At 53.9% G+C, this 13,094-nt stretch overlaps 2 protein-coding genes across 6 annotated transcripts in view; one reads left to right on the top strand and one right to left on the bottom strand.

The window, feature by feature from the left end:
• Window positions 1-13,094, top strand: part of TMEM143 (transmembrane protein 143) — a 32,461-nt gene that overhangs the window by 11,801 nt on the left and 7,566 nt on the right. For all 4 annotated transcript variants that reach the window (XM_061557797.1, XM_061557811.1, XM_061557792.1 and 1 more), the window contains one exon: window positions 2,416-2,712. In XM_061557797.1, the coding sequence (XP_061413781.1) occupies window positions 2,416-2,712 (297 nt within the window). The remainder of the gene's footprint in view (window positions 1-2,415; window positions 2,713-13,094) is intronic.
• LOC133346407 (tetraspanin-10-like) lies at window positions 2,712-12,654 on the bottom strand. Of its 2 annotated transcripts, XM_061557950.1 has the most exons (4): window positions 12,030-12,654; window positions 5,844-6,655; window positions 3,836-4,153; window positions 2,712-2,846 (listed from the first exon to the last, which is right to left on the bottom strand). In XM_061557950.1, coding segments are annotated over exons 1-4 (1,218 nt in total). In that variant the 5' UTR covers window positions 12,117-12,654; the 3' UTR covers window positions 2,712-2,845. The 2 variants fall into 2 exon arrangements, with proteins under 2 accessions (XP_061413934.1, XP_061413925.1); XM_061557941.1 differs by having other exon boundaries at window positions 2,712-4,153; window positions 12,030-12,644.

The following is a 13,094-nucleotide window of genomic DNA, read 5'->3' as shown; positions in this document are numbered from 1 at the left end:
TATGGTGGCACGGTTAGTTTAGACCCGCGGCTCGCAAGGAGTGAATTGGGAACCCGTCCTGTCCATTTCCACCCCGGGAAGTATAATTTTATTTATAGTGTTTGTTACTTTCTAAGGGTATTTTGTGATGAAATAAAATATCTGAGGAAAACACGATGAAGCAACGAAATATAACGACATATTGCAAAAAAATAAGACGATATGATCGTCGTACATTCGTAAACGACACTGCCCTGAAAAGGAAGGTGCATTATATACAGTCTTGTCTCAGAGTGCGCTGGGAGGGGTTAGGTTCCGTGTACCCCCCTCGTAAGCACAAATTCTCATAAGTTGGCATTCGCCTGTACGAGTGTATACGCTATAGCCACACACAACTGTATACTACTATATATACTATACACTAAATTTCGATTTAAAGCTTTCGTGACTGCAGAAATTCATCTTCTTGGTTCTTTCGGTAAAGTCACGTAGAAGGGAAGTAATACAAGATAATTATTTTATTATGTTTTATTTTTATTATTTTAAAACTTCCTTTCTACGTGACTTTACCGAAAGAACCAAGAAGATACTATACACTACTTTATACTCATATTACTATATACTACTTTATTACTATATACTACTTTACACTACTATATTACTATACAAGTGTAGTATATAAAATGTAAGAGTGATTATAAAATGTTTTTCAATGTACATCATATTTAATCAAGTACAGTACTGTACAGTAAATGATTCGCTAATCATCGGTAGCATCCAGGTCAGGTCGAACACTAGATGATTATTTGTTTTTTTCGCTAAAGTCACGTAGTTAAAAAATAAAATAAAAATAAATGAAAAAACAACAGAATTTCATTTATTTTAATTTTATTTTTCACCTACGTGACTTTACCCAAAAAACCAAAGAGTATGAATCCTTGCAGTCACGAAAACTTCAAATCTAGAATATTAACACGATATATTTTGTTAACACGAGATTAGAACACGACAGTTTGTTTTGGACTCGTTTCTGCCGCGGGCGATACGGTTTACACGCCGTCAAATCCACGTGCGGGTGGATGGCGGGGAGTTCGATTTGACTCCTCGCTTGCCGCCCCGTGCGTGTCGCGAAAGTACGAGTCACAAGATGTGAGTATGAATCGGGGTCGGTCGCGTATGAGCGGGTCCGCGTACTCTGAGCCCGCGTACTCTGAGACCTTACTGTTTATTTACCAGAGCTGACATTCGGGGCAACGGCCCAACTTCGTAACAGAAGGATGGACCATTCGTGAAACGTCTCCTATTGTACATTTATTCCTTCTCGGGGCAGCGTGATCGATGAACGTGTTGAGTATTTTAACCGCGTAGGTTTTCAAATACGAGTTGTGTTCCACGTGCCTGGGTTGGGCTATCCGCCTGGGTTGGGCCACGTGTCAAGAGCCTTCGTTCTCCAAATTCTAAACTCCTAAAGATGCCCCCCGCAGTAGTGGTGCATGGCAAACCCAGGACACGCAGCCCAAATGGGTGGAAACCGCACCCGAGTTCCATCGGAGTAAGAAGTTCATTTCGCACCCGAATAAAGAGCCCGTCCAGCCAGGACGCTCTTTTTTTCAAGGGCGACTCGGCCGGCAGACAACATCGCAGCATTCCACGGTTACAGACAAAAAGCAACAGCCATTTTGCCGTAAAATTACATTCACACTTTGAACCTCGGTGATTTTAAGAGAGTAAGTGTCAATGAGAATATAGACGGCAGAATGGGGATGCCAAAGGAGACAAAACTGAGCGGCGGTTCCAAACACTTTTGGGGAAGCTGCACGAAATGCTTTTGATCTAAATTGCGTGCGAAATATGGGAACCATTGCCGGACAATCAAGACGCTTGTCGGCCGGGTCGCCCCCTCGAGCGTTTGTCATTTTGCGTCTGTGCCCCAACAACTCCACCGGCGGCTCCCTCGTATTTTCTCAAAATATCCTCGTGCGGTACCGCGGCGACCGCCCCCCCCCCCCCCCGCCCGAGGTCGCAACCGGGTACCCGATACCCGGCTACCAGTACCCAGCCAGGTACGGGTACCCGTTTGCGACCCTGGTGCGGCCGGGTACGGGTACGGGTAGACCGTGAGTCACTGGTGAGTAACTTTTGTCACTCATTTCCCAACGTCTTGTCTCTTCTCACAATTTAAGTTCCTAGCATCAACCCAACCGCGCCTGCAACATGGCTTCATCCCAGAGGTCGCAATCAGGTACCCGATACCCGTACCCTACCCGTACCCGGCCGGGTACGGGTAGGGTACGGGTACGGCCGGGTACGGGTACCCGTTTGCGACCCTGATGCGGCCGGGTACGGGTACGTGTAAGGAATCAAAAGCCGTTTGCGACCTCTGCCCCCCGCCCATTGGGTGATCTTGAGCCTCCCCGCCCCGGTGCCGGCTCGCAGATGCTGTACGAGCCTCTGAACCCGGACCGCGACACCCTGACCCACCCGGGGAGGCCCTCCCTCGACCGAGGGCGCGGCTGGGAGGACGAGGAGGCGGAGGAGTGGGACCTGGACTGGGAGGCCGAGGAGGAGGCCTCACTGGCCCTGACCACGGCGGCCCTCACAGAGCCCGAGGGCCGCCTCTCCGTCTTCCTGCGCCGTCTGGCGGAGCTGGCCGACGCCGCAAACTTCTCCCGGCTCTCGGACGAAGCGGTCGCCTACGCCTTGACGCGCCACCACCCGCTCGACGGGCCGCAGGTGGGTGTGGGTTCCATCCCCGGATGTGGTCCGTGTATGATGTTGTTTTTTTCCGTAAAGCTTTCCGACTTGAGGTTGAAAAGCGCGGATGCCATCAGCTCCTGCCACGTCTGTCTGTCAGTCCGTCTGTCTGTCTGTGATGGGTGGGGCACGGTAACTCTCGTAAAGATGATGCAGTGTGAATGTAATTGTGTTGCCGTTAGGAACTTGCTCTACAGAAAACCGGTCAAATTGAGTTAAGGGTTAGTTCTCCGGTGTGCTATCTTTTATCCCCCGTGAGCGGCGGTGCTGCGTGAAGATTAGCGACAGTTGACGTGACCGAGTGGGTTGTTCGCGGGTGTGCTGCTGCGTAGCCTCCGCCGTGCGTTGCCAGGTTGTACCGCGCATCGCTCGGCACGGTGTCCGACGTTTCGATCCGCGTGGAGCACAGCCGTTAAATCCTACACGGTACGATCGCTACGTGGCATCATTACATGCGGCGTCATCTCCCCGTGTGGCTTACAACCCACCATTGATGATGCTCACCAACTACCCGTGGGCAAACAGGTGTTGGAAATCCTCGAAGAATCCGTGCGTGTGACCTTTCTTACCCGTTTTGTTACGGAGGTGTTTCAGTAAGTGGGGAGGAGAGGCTGTGAGTAGCTCTGTAACTATACGCCGGTGCGAGGCGGGTCACAGCTGCTCTGCGAATGGGGCAATGCTCCGGCGGCTACACGTACGGCCTCCTTCGTCAATCCACTGCTGGATGAGGGCCTCCCCTGCACACAGCTATGCGGGTCATGGGGCTTACGTATTATTTTATCACGCTTCACCACGGTGGCCGATGCGGGTGTTGGTAAAGGGCGAGGAGCATTAACGGCGGAAGCGTGGGAGTTACGGCACAGCGGTGGATTTGAACGGCTCTGCTCACCACGCACCACACCTCCGCAGCCACTTAATGGCGACCTGTTTGTGCGTAGCACAGTGGTGTCGAAGGTATAGATGGTTGAGTAGCCACTGAAGGCCTCGCCACCGCGCCTTCACCATCTCGATGCAACGGAGATGACGGTGGTGACGATGACGGTGACAGCGATGATGCGGTAAACGTTGACTCGCGAGCTGCCCGCGTACTTCCGGCCCTCACCAGCGCGCCTTCACCATCTCGATGTCGCTGAGCATCTTGGTCGCGAGCCCCAGCGCCGCCACCTGCGCCGACAGCAACACGATGGCAGCGGCGCCCAGGCCGCCGGCGTTGGCATGGAACCACGCGGAGAAGCGTGCCGCGCAGCCCGCGGCGTGCACGCGCGCCAGCGCCTCCGCCTCGGTCACGCGCAGCGCCCCGTAGCCGCACTGCGAGTTGACCACCGGGTCCGGTAGGGCGGCCTCGCCGTCGATCTGCGGCAGGCAGCAGGAGGCCGGCACGCCGCACGCCTGCACGCCCGGCGAGCTGCAGTTGAAGTAGCTGTGGTGGGGAGGCGGGCGGGGGGGTAGAGGCGCGGCGGCGGTGAAAGAAAATCATCATCATAATTGTTTTTTTACCCTTCTATCTGGCAACAAAACTGACTCCTTTTTACAAGGAGTCATGTTTGCATGGACTGCAATACCTGCAGTCATAATACAAAAAAAGAACTCTGATAATGTGCACTGTCCTTGAAGTTGATTGGTCCACACCCGAGACAGCTTTCCTTAGAGCCTAGTCTCACATGACTGCAGGTATTGCGGTCTATGCAAACATGACTCCTTGTAAAAAGGTGTCAGTTTTGTTGCCAGATAGAAGGGTAAAAAACCAATTATCATATTTTTACTGGCAAATGAGGTTCCCATAGTGTAAAATCATCATCGTTGACATCATGGGCGGTGACAAGGCCGAGCGGGAAGCCCGTTTGCAGCTCGTTGAGAAAGGTTTGTGGTTCGAGCCCCAGTGGCTGCCCCGGTTAATACTTAGTTGTATTAGCCGCCGTCTGCACAACCTTTGCCATCGTGCGTAGATGCGCGGGTCGTGTGTGCCGAACCAAGTCTGCCGAGTTTGGAAGTCACCCTGGGAACATGGCCAATTGGGTAAAAAAAACGCAAAGCAACACTGCCCTCTACCGCAGGCTATACCCGTCTGTGAAGACTAGCGCCTTCGCCATAACCTTGCGCTATGCGAATGGTGCAATAAATACGTGTACGTATGATGATGATAAAGATTACATTATGTAACACAGTTTTTGTTCCTGGGTACTAAGTGTTATATTTTTTATTGCTTATGCCTAAAAAGTATAGAAAATGGCTATTATTCCCCACAAACTTTGCTTTTGTGACCAGGACTTTACGTGAACGAAAGACACAAATGCACACCGCGTTTTCTCATTGAAAATAGCTAAATTTCAAAATATCACTGTCCTGGTAACAAAAGCAAAGTTTCTGGGGAATAACAGCCATTTTCTGTACTTGGGAGGCATAAGCAATTAGGAAATAATACTTACTACCCAGGAACAATTTTTTTTTTACACAATCTTATTGTTGTCTATCCACTGCTGGATAAAGGCCTCCCCATGGCACGGTGCAGTGCTGCTCCCGTCCATCTCACTGCTGCACATGACCCAAGCCCGTCGCTCCGTGTCCCCATGGCTGGTCGGTGTACTTGCCGTCACGCGACCGAAACAACGGTAACTAACGATGCCGGGTTTATTTAGATGGGAGAGCCGCGCCGAGTCTCGCCAAGGCACGCACCAACTTGCTTCTTCAGCGAATTTACCAAACAAAAGAAAAGTTTATTTTGGGGGAATGTCGGTGGGGGGCGGCACGCGCAGAATTTTCTACGAAGCATGTGCGCAACCGGGGGGGGGGGGGGGGGGCAGTCATTGAAGACGGATCCGGGATCAGAGCGGTTGAATAAGGCGGCGAGCAAGAGCAGTGCGTATGTGTGCATGTTGAATTTCTTTCACATCGTACGTAGCCAGCCATGGCTAATCGGAGGTACGGGGGGGAGGGGGGGAAGGACAAAAAACTAAACACAAAAAGCAGTTGCAAAGAAATTAGTTTTCAATCTATATCAAAAATTGCATAGATCCAGTGGCTTCTTAATATTTAAAGGAAGAGCGTTCCAGACGGGCATCCGAGCGGGCTGGCTATTTTGCAAAACCCAAACCTGACCCCCCACCACTCACACATTCCTCTCCCAGTCGCGGTACGATGCAGCGCCGCAGCAGCGCAGGCCGCGCTGCAGCTCGTCCACGATGAACCTCACGTCCGGGTCGTCCCGGTAGCGCTCCACCCCCCTTGCCACCCCTCGCGCCAGCGCCTCGCCGACCCTCTCCCTCGCCCCGTACGCCGCCAGCGCCCCCACGGCCTCGGCGCACACCAGCGCCCCGAGCCCGGCCGCGAAAGCCCGGAGCAGCGGGGGCCTCTCCCGGAGCGACCCCGCGCAGCCCAGGGCCGCCAGCGCGGCCGAGCCGGCGCCGGCGAGCAGCGGGATGAGCAGCGGGTCGGCGGGGAGCAGCGCGGCGCCACCGTCGGCACCTTCCGAGGAGGAGAATCGCTCCTTGTCCGCGAGTCCCCACAGCGACACGGCGAGCGTCAGGCAGCTGAGCGCCGCCACGAAGAACTGCGAGCAGAAGAGCGAGTACTTGGCGCAGAGGTTGACGCGGGGAGCGCCGCGCCGGTGGTGCCGCTGGTGATGCCGGTGATACCGGTGCTGCGGTAGAGAGTGTAGACGTTGGCCGGGGCCCTGCTGCTGCTGCTGCTGCTGCTGCTGATGCTGCTGCTGATGCCGCCGATGGTGCTGGTGCTCCCGCGCTTTGGAGCGCCCGAGTGCGAACCAAGTGCGGAGCCGGACTCTAACCGCGACCCACCGCGCCGCGAGGCTCAAGGGGGCGACCTGCCCAGCCGGCCTGTCCTCTTCGACCTCTCCGACCTCCGTGACATCCTCCGCGGAACCCTCGGGCCGCCCCTTGGCCTCGCGTTGCTGAGCAGCGGAGACCTGCAGACCCGGCAGCACAATGCGAGGCGACCTCTCGACCGGCATCTGCTCATCGTGGGGGGCGCCCGGCGCAGGGTGGGGGGCACCGGGACGGGCCCGGCTGCCGCTGGGACCCCCAGGAGGAGGAGGGAAGAGAGGTGGGGAACGGGGATCGCTAGCTTCGAGCTACGGCGGCACCGGTCGGGGAAGCGACAATCGCCGGCGGCTCCGTGCGGGGCGCGGCGAGGCGCATGCTGACCTCCGGCACAAGCAGCAGAATCAGTTCGAGGAGCAGAGAAGCAGCAGCGGCAACATTGACAGAAGCGTTTGTATTGAAGCAGCGGAAGCACTTCCAGAAATAGCAGTGGTAACTGTCAAAGCGTCAGAGGCTTCACGGGCACTTGTTGAAGCAACAGAAGCAGTTGTATCGAAGGAGCAGAGGAGCAGTGGCAAAAGCAGTTATAGAACCTGCACCGGTAGAAAAAGCAACCGCAGTTATCGAAACGGCAGCAGGAGAAGCAGCAGTTAAAGAAGCAGCATCAGCGGTTATGGAAGCGTCAGCAGTTACGCAAACAGCAGCTTGATCAAAAACCAGTTGCAGCAGCAGCAGCAACAGCAAGAACTATAGAGCCCGAAGCAGGAGCAGAGGCTGCAGCAGCAGCAGCAGGGTAGAAACTGTGCTCGTTATTCAGGCCCGGCGAGAGCCCATTGAGATGGAAAGTGCCCCCACGTTCAAGCGGGACCGTGGCCACAAAGCGACGGAGCGGACACCCGAGGAGGCCGGTCGAAGCACCGCCGATGTCCTCACGAACACTCCCGCAGCAGCAGCAGCAGCGGCAGCAGCAGAAGCAGCAGTTACAACAGAAGAATATAAGATACTCTTTCACGGAGCATGGGAGTGAAAGGGTGGCGGTGGGGGTGGTGATGGGGGAGGAGGTGGCAGTGACTGAAAGAGGTGGTGGTGGTGACAGTGGTGGTTGGGGGTGGTGGTGGGGGTGGTGGTGGGGGTGGTGGTGACGGTGGGGGTGGTGGTGGTGGGGGTGGTGGTGGTGACAGTGGTGATGGGGGTGGTGGTGGGTGTGGTGGAGACAGTGGTGGTGGTAGGGGACAAGGAAATAGTGGTGATGGGGGTGTTGGAAGTGCGCGTGGTGGTGGTAGTGGTGGTAATGCTGATAGGAGGGATTTTGGTGGTGATTGTGTTGATGGGCTGTGGTGGTCGTGGTGATGATTGTGATTGGATAGTGATCATGGTGGTGGTGGTGTTTTTGGTCGTGATAATGGTGATAGTGGTGGTGGTGTACGAGTGATCGTTGGGGAAGTCAAACTATGTCCGCACCCGGCACACCACATCCAGTACACGTCTCGCAGTGGCTGTGGCCAAGCTTAGTCTCGGTGAGAAATGAAGCGACGTGGTTATCGCTGCGAATCTGAACGATGAGACCCAGCACTGCGAATGTTTAACACTTGGGTGCACTTTGCAAAAGCGATCCCCGTTGGGTGCACTTTCATAAAGTTACCTCCTTAATATGCGAGCCATTGAGTCTGGTGTTGGGGGGGGGGACGGGTCACTTAGCATTCCGTGGGCGATGCCCCCAGCGACTCATTGAGGCAGACTCGGTGCAGCGGGGAGCGTCGCACAAAGGAGGGAAGCGACGTGAAGGGGTTGGGGGGTGTTGGCGTTCATTACCACAGACGGAGGAGACACTCCCAGTTGCAAGAGACTGGCAGTGGCAACACGCCCAGTCAAATGAATCTAACAGAGGCACTCTCAAGAGACGCGCTCCCACTGTTGCTGCTGGTGGCTGGTTATGGGTGGTAGTGGTTTTGGTGGTTTTGGTGGTGGTGGTGGTTTTGGTGGTGGTGGGAGGTGATGTTGTGGGGAGCGGTCGTGCAGCGGTTTGCACTCCGCGCTCCGAACCCGGCGATCAGAGATCGATTTCCGCTCACGGACAACACCGGTGACGATTTTTCTGAATAGGTCCTGGGCCTCTCCTAGGTTGACTCAGCCTCAAATGAGAACCTGGTGCGATGTATAAAACAACGTGGTGCTGGCCACCCACCCCCTCGTGTGCCGTGCCGGCCTTCACAGGTGCTACCCGCTAACAGCACTTGCCCCAACAGTCTGTGAAGGCAGCACGCGGGATTTTTGTCTTGGTAGGTGCTTGTGGCAGCCGATGAAGCAATTTCCACAATTGGCTGCCACGTGGCCGCAAGGGCGATCGGAGCACCGTCTCGGGTCTCACTCGAGCAGGAAATCGCCGCGACTTTCACTCTGCGATACGGCGACGTGTGGATATATGGCAGAGGTCGCAAACGGGTTTTGATTCCTTACCCGTACCCGGCCGCACCAGGGTCGCAAACGGGTACCCGTACCCGGCCGGGTATGGGTAGCCGGGTATCGGGTACGGTACGGGTATCGGGTACCCGGTTGCGACCTCTGATATATGTCAATGGGCAGTCGGGGTAATGACCACCGTAGGACTCGGCTGGCCGTCATGACCACCGGCACCGCAGCTGGCTGTCACGGCACACAACTCGGACGTCCGCGTCTGTCTCTCCCCCCACCCCCCGGCCCTCTCTCCCCCCTGCCCCCTCGTCCCGTGAACCACAATGCATTCTTAAGGCTGCGGGTGCGAGTGGTCTGAGCAACGCAAAGGGGCTCCGGCCCTTTGTCAGTCTGGGCAGGGATGGGAGGAGCGACCGGCCAGCAGCTCCGTAGGTCCACCCAGGGAGAGCCGCATGCGAGGGTGCCGGTAGGGGGGTGGCGGGTGAGAGGATGACGAAGGCAGAAGGCTGCGGTCACTACCACCCCCCTTCCCGCCCATCACCCGCTACACTCGCATCTCATGTTCACCGCCACCGCACCCACTGCACGCCACTTTCTCCCTCTCCCCGACTGCTCGTCAGCCGGTCCTGGAGCCCAACTCGCGCCCGAGTAGTTCGATGTCCGAGTGCGTAGTGGCGATTGTCCATTGAGTCCCGACGTGCATCTGTTGGGTCGGACACATCGGCCGCTTCTTCTCCCAGCTAATTGCCAGTGATTTAGGTTTTGCATCGCTTACCAACTGACCAAGGTCGGTGAGCGTGAATGCGTTGGCTCTGTCCGCCTGTAACGGGTCGCGGCGTGGCGGCACGGCGCGACAACTCTTGCAGGCGTGATCCGATGCGGAGGAAACTTTGGCGTAAGGTTGAGTTGCGATCAGGGACATAGGCGATGGAAAATCGGCCACGTTGATCAAAGGGTTGTCCAAAAGATATGTGCAGAATAACCAGCGCATTCGTGGTATATAGCGGCCGAGGCGGCTTAATACGTAACATTCCAATCGCTAATGAGATGCATCCAAGCACAAAGGCACGTTGGAAAGCATTAAGGAAGCCATGTGAATGCATGATTTTTCTTCTTTGTTACTTAATCGATTGATGACCAGGTTTTTTAGTACATTTAAATGTTATCGGCCAAGCATAGGGTGCCAAATATTATTTTGTTAGTCGACATACCCCAGTAAAATATATGTTAATTCTTTCTCACGGATTCTATAACAGAATTGTACAAATACAATTCATGGGTTTTCATTTTACACTTTCCAACGAAGGCTCGTATGCATCAACGCATCGGCTCTCCCCATTCATTCACCTGTCCGTCTGTATATCTATCTATGACGGGGTGGGCGGCACGTGATAACTTTAGTAAAGATCGCCCAATATGAACGCAACTTCACCTTGAAATTGCGTTGCGAGGAGGGATCTCACCCAATTGAAAACCGGCCGAATCGATAGAAGCGTTGCCAAAAAGTGTCCCTCCTTATCCCCCTGGTGCTGTTGCTCACACTATGTATCACCAGACTCGCCCACACTGGACATCTGGAGAAAAAGAGCTTCATATTCTTAGGTTTTTTCGGTAAAGTCACGTAGGTAAAAATTTATAATTAATTAAAGTAAAATAAAATACAAATCACGTTTCGGAGGCAACACAAGCTTCCGTCTTGTGTTGCCTCCGAAACGTCGTGATTTTTATTTTACTTTTAATAATTTAAATTTTTAACCTACGTGACTTTACCGAAATAACCTAAGAATATGGATCCTTGCAGTCACGAAAGCTTCAAATCTAGAAGAGCTTCATAGCTCATCGGATTCCTCCTCCCATCGAAATAATTCTGATTCTGATAAAGGTTCTGATTCTGAAGTTTGCAGGCATGATCCGTGAAGTTGTTCCCTGCTCCCCGCAGTTCTTCACGGACACCAGCAGCCCTCCCGCACTACGATGATATTAATATCGTAAATGTCTTCATAGAGACAAAAACACACACACACATTATGACGGTTGTGGCCCATGTTTCCTCACGGCCGTGCTCCCTGATGATCTCCTAGCCACCGTGCTGCCCCCAGTGGCTAGGAGATGTTAACTACCTCACCTGTTATACAGGAGGTCGTCGGTTCGATCCCGACCCTGACGCCTGCTGCTGTATATTTGGAGTTTGCGTCTCTCTCTCATCATCATCACGGTGGCTAGGATATGTTAATTACCTCGCCTGGTATACAGGAGGTCATGGGTTCGATCCCGACCCTGACGCCTGCTGTATATTTGGAGTTTACGTCTCTCTCATCATCATCACGGTGGCTAGGAGATGTTGAACTACCTCGCCTGGTATGCAGGAGGTCGTGGGTTCGATCCCGACCCTGGCGTCTATATATTTAGGATTTTGCATTTTTCCGCCCGTGGTTGCGTGGATTTTTCTTCCAGGTCTTTCGGGTTTTACCTAATCATTTAGAATCAACGTAGGTATTTGGCTGCTATAAATTTACACAAAAGCCACTCCGTTGGGCTATCATTTGTGGTAGCCAGGTCGCTTCTGAGAAACAGCTATATAGCCCAGTGGGCCTTACCTGCTAAAATAAATCATTGTTCATCGTTTTATCATTAGACCTTCTTTGCCAGTACCAAAATATTATAATAGGGGTTTTCCCATTTTTTCTGGCAACAAAACTGAAACCTTTTTACAAGGAATCGTGTGTGCATTAACTACAATACTTGCGGTCAAAATGCAAAAAAAACCATGCTCTGATAATCTATGCATTGTCCTTGAAACTGATTGGTCCACACCAGAGACGGCTTTCTTTTGAGCCTCGTCTCAATTGGTGCGAGACCAGAGGACGCCAAAAGCCGCCTCTGGTGTGGACCAATCAGTTTCAAGGACAATGCATATATCATCAGTGTGTGTTTTTTGTTTGCATTTTGACCACAAGTATTGTGGTTAACGCAGACACGATTCCTTGTAAAAAGGTTTCAGTTTTGTTGCCATAAAAAAGGGGGAAAACCCTATTATTATTTTCTAGTTTTAGTTTAGACAGAACGAGTGACCCTAGTCTGTTGTCCTCCCACCACACCTGAGCTCACCTGAGCGGTTGTCGACAGCAGCGGTTGGCGCTCCTCCGTGTCGAAGGCGGAGGGAGGCAGGAAGAGACTTCTCCATGGCAGCCTCATCCTTCCCGTACCCAACGGACGATGCCGGCAGTGGCTCGGGGCTGGGTCTCAGAGTTGAGGCTCTGGGGTCGAACCGCCTTGAGAAGAGGTCCTCCAGCTCTTGCTACCGGCCCTCACACCATCTCCGCGATCAAGATCCCATCGCCAGGGGGATGCCGCTTGCTTTCTACCCTCCGTCGGAGTGCGTAGCTGCTGCACAGAAGATAACGCGATCTCCAAGATCTGCCCAAACGGTATCCCGCCGTCCGATGTAGCCCCGAGAGACTGTCGGTCGCAAAGTCCTGTCTGCGAGCACCTACTTGGGACACGGGAGACGCACACACGGGGGTGGTGTGGCCAGCACGACACCCAGCCGCCTTCGTATCCGCAAGTGCTGATGCTTTACACGCCGCACCGGGGACTCATTCGAGGCGGAGTGTACTCACCTACGGGGGGGTGCAGGATGAGTTCAGTTACTGTACGACTGCGCCACCGGTGTTTACCACGGGCAGGAGTTGAACTCGGGTCTCCGTCGCGAAGTAGCGAAACCGCTTACAACGCCGCTCCCCAAACAGCCACACACAGGCAAACCGGAGTGGTCCAGACTTCACTACCGATGACAACTCCTTCCCCAAGCCTCCTCTACTAACCCCCCCCCCCCCCCCCCACTCTCCCCTCCTCACTCTGTGTGTGTGTCACGGCGTGCCTGTCCGTCCATGTGAGAGTCATGTGCTACGGATTAGTTACGGAGAGGACGTGGTCATGCGTATGTGAAAATTCCTCTGGCCCCCTCCGCCCCCCCCTCCCTCCCCTCCGCGGATCGACCAGTTGAGATACTGCCGCCACTGACATTAGCCGTGGCCGGGAATTAAACTCGGGTTGCCAGATTTTATTTTCCATAAGACGTTTTTTTTTTTTGGGGTTAGATCTCGTAAACATAAATGTGTCGTTACACCCGCCACCACCCGACACAGCTAATTAGTAAGGTTTGTCACGCCT

Source organism: Lethenteron reissneri, chromosome 3 (genome assembly GCF_015708825.2).
Source record: "Lethenteron reissneri isolate LAM-NWPU_2019-01 chromosome 3, ASM1570882v1, whole genome shotgun sequence".
Classification (NCBI taxonomy): Eukaryota; Metazoa; Chordata; class Hyperoartia; order Petromyzontiformes; family Petromyzontidae; genus Lethenteron; species Lethenteron reissneri.
Note: the sequence above shows the minus strand (reverse complement) of the source record. Positions and strands in the feature narration are given on the sequence as shown.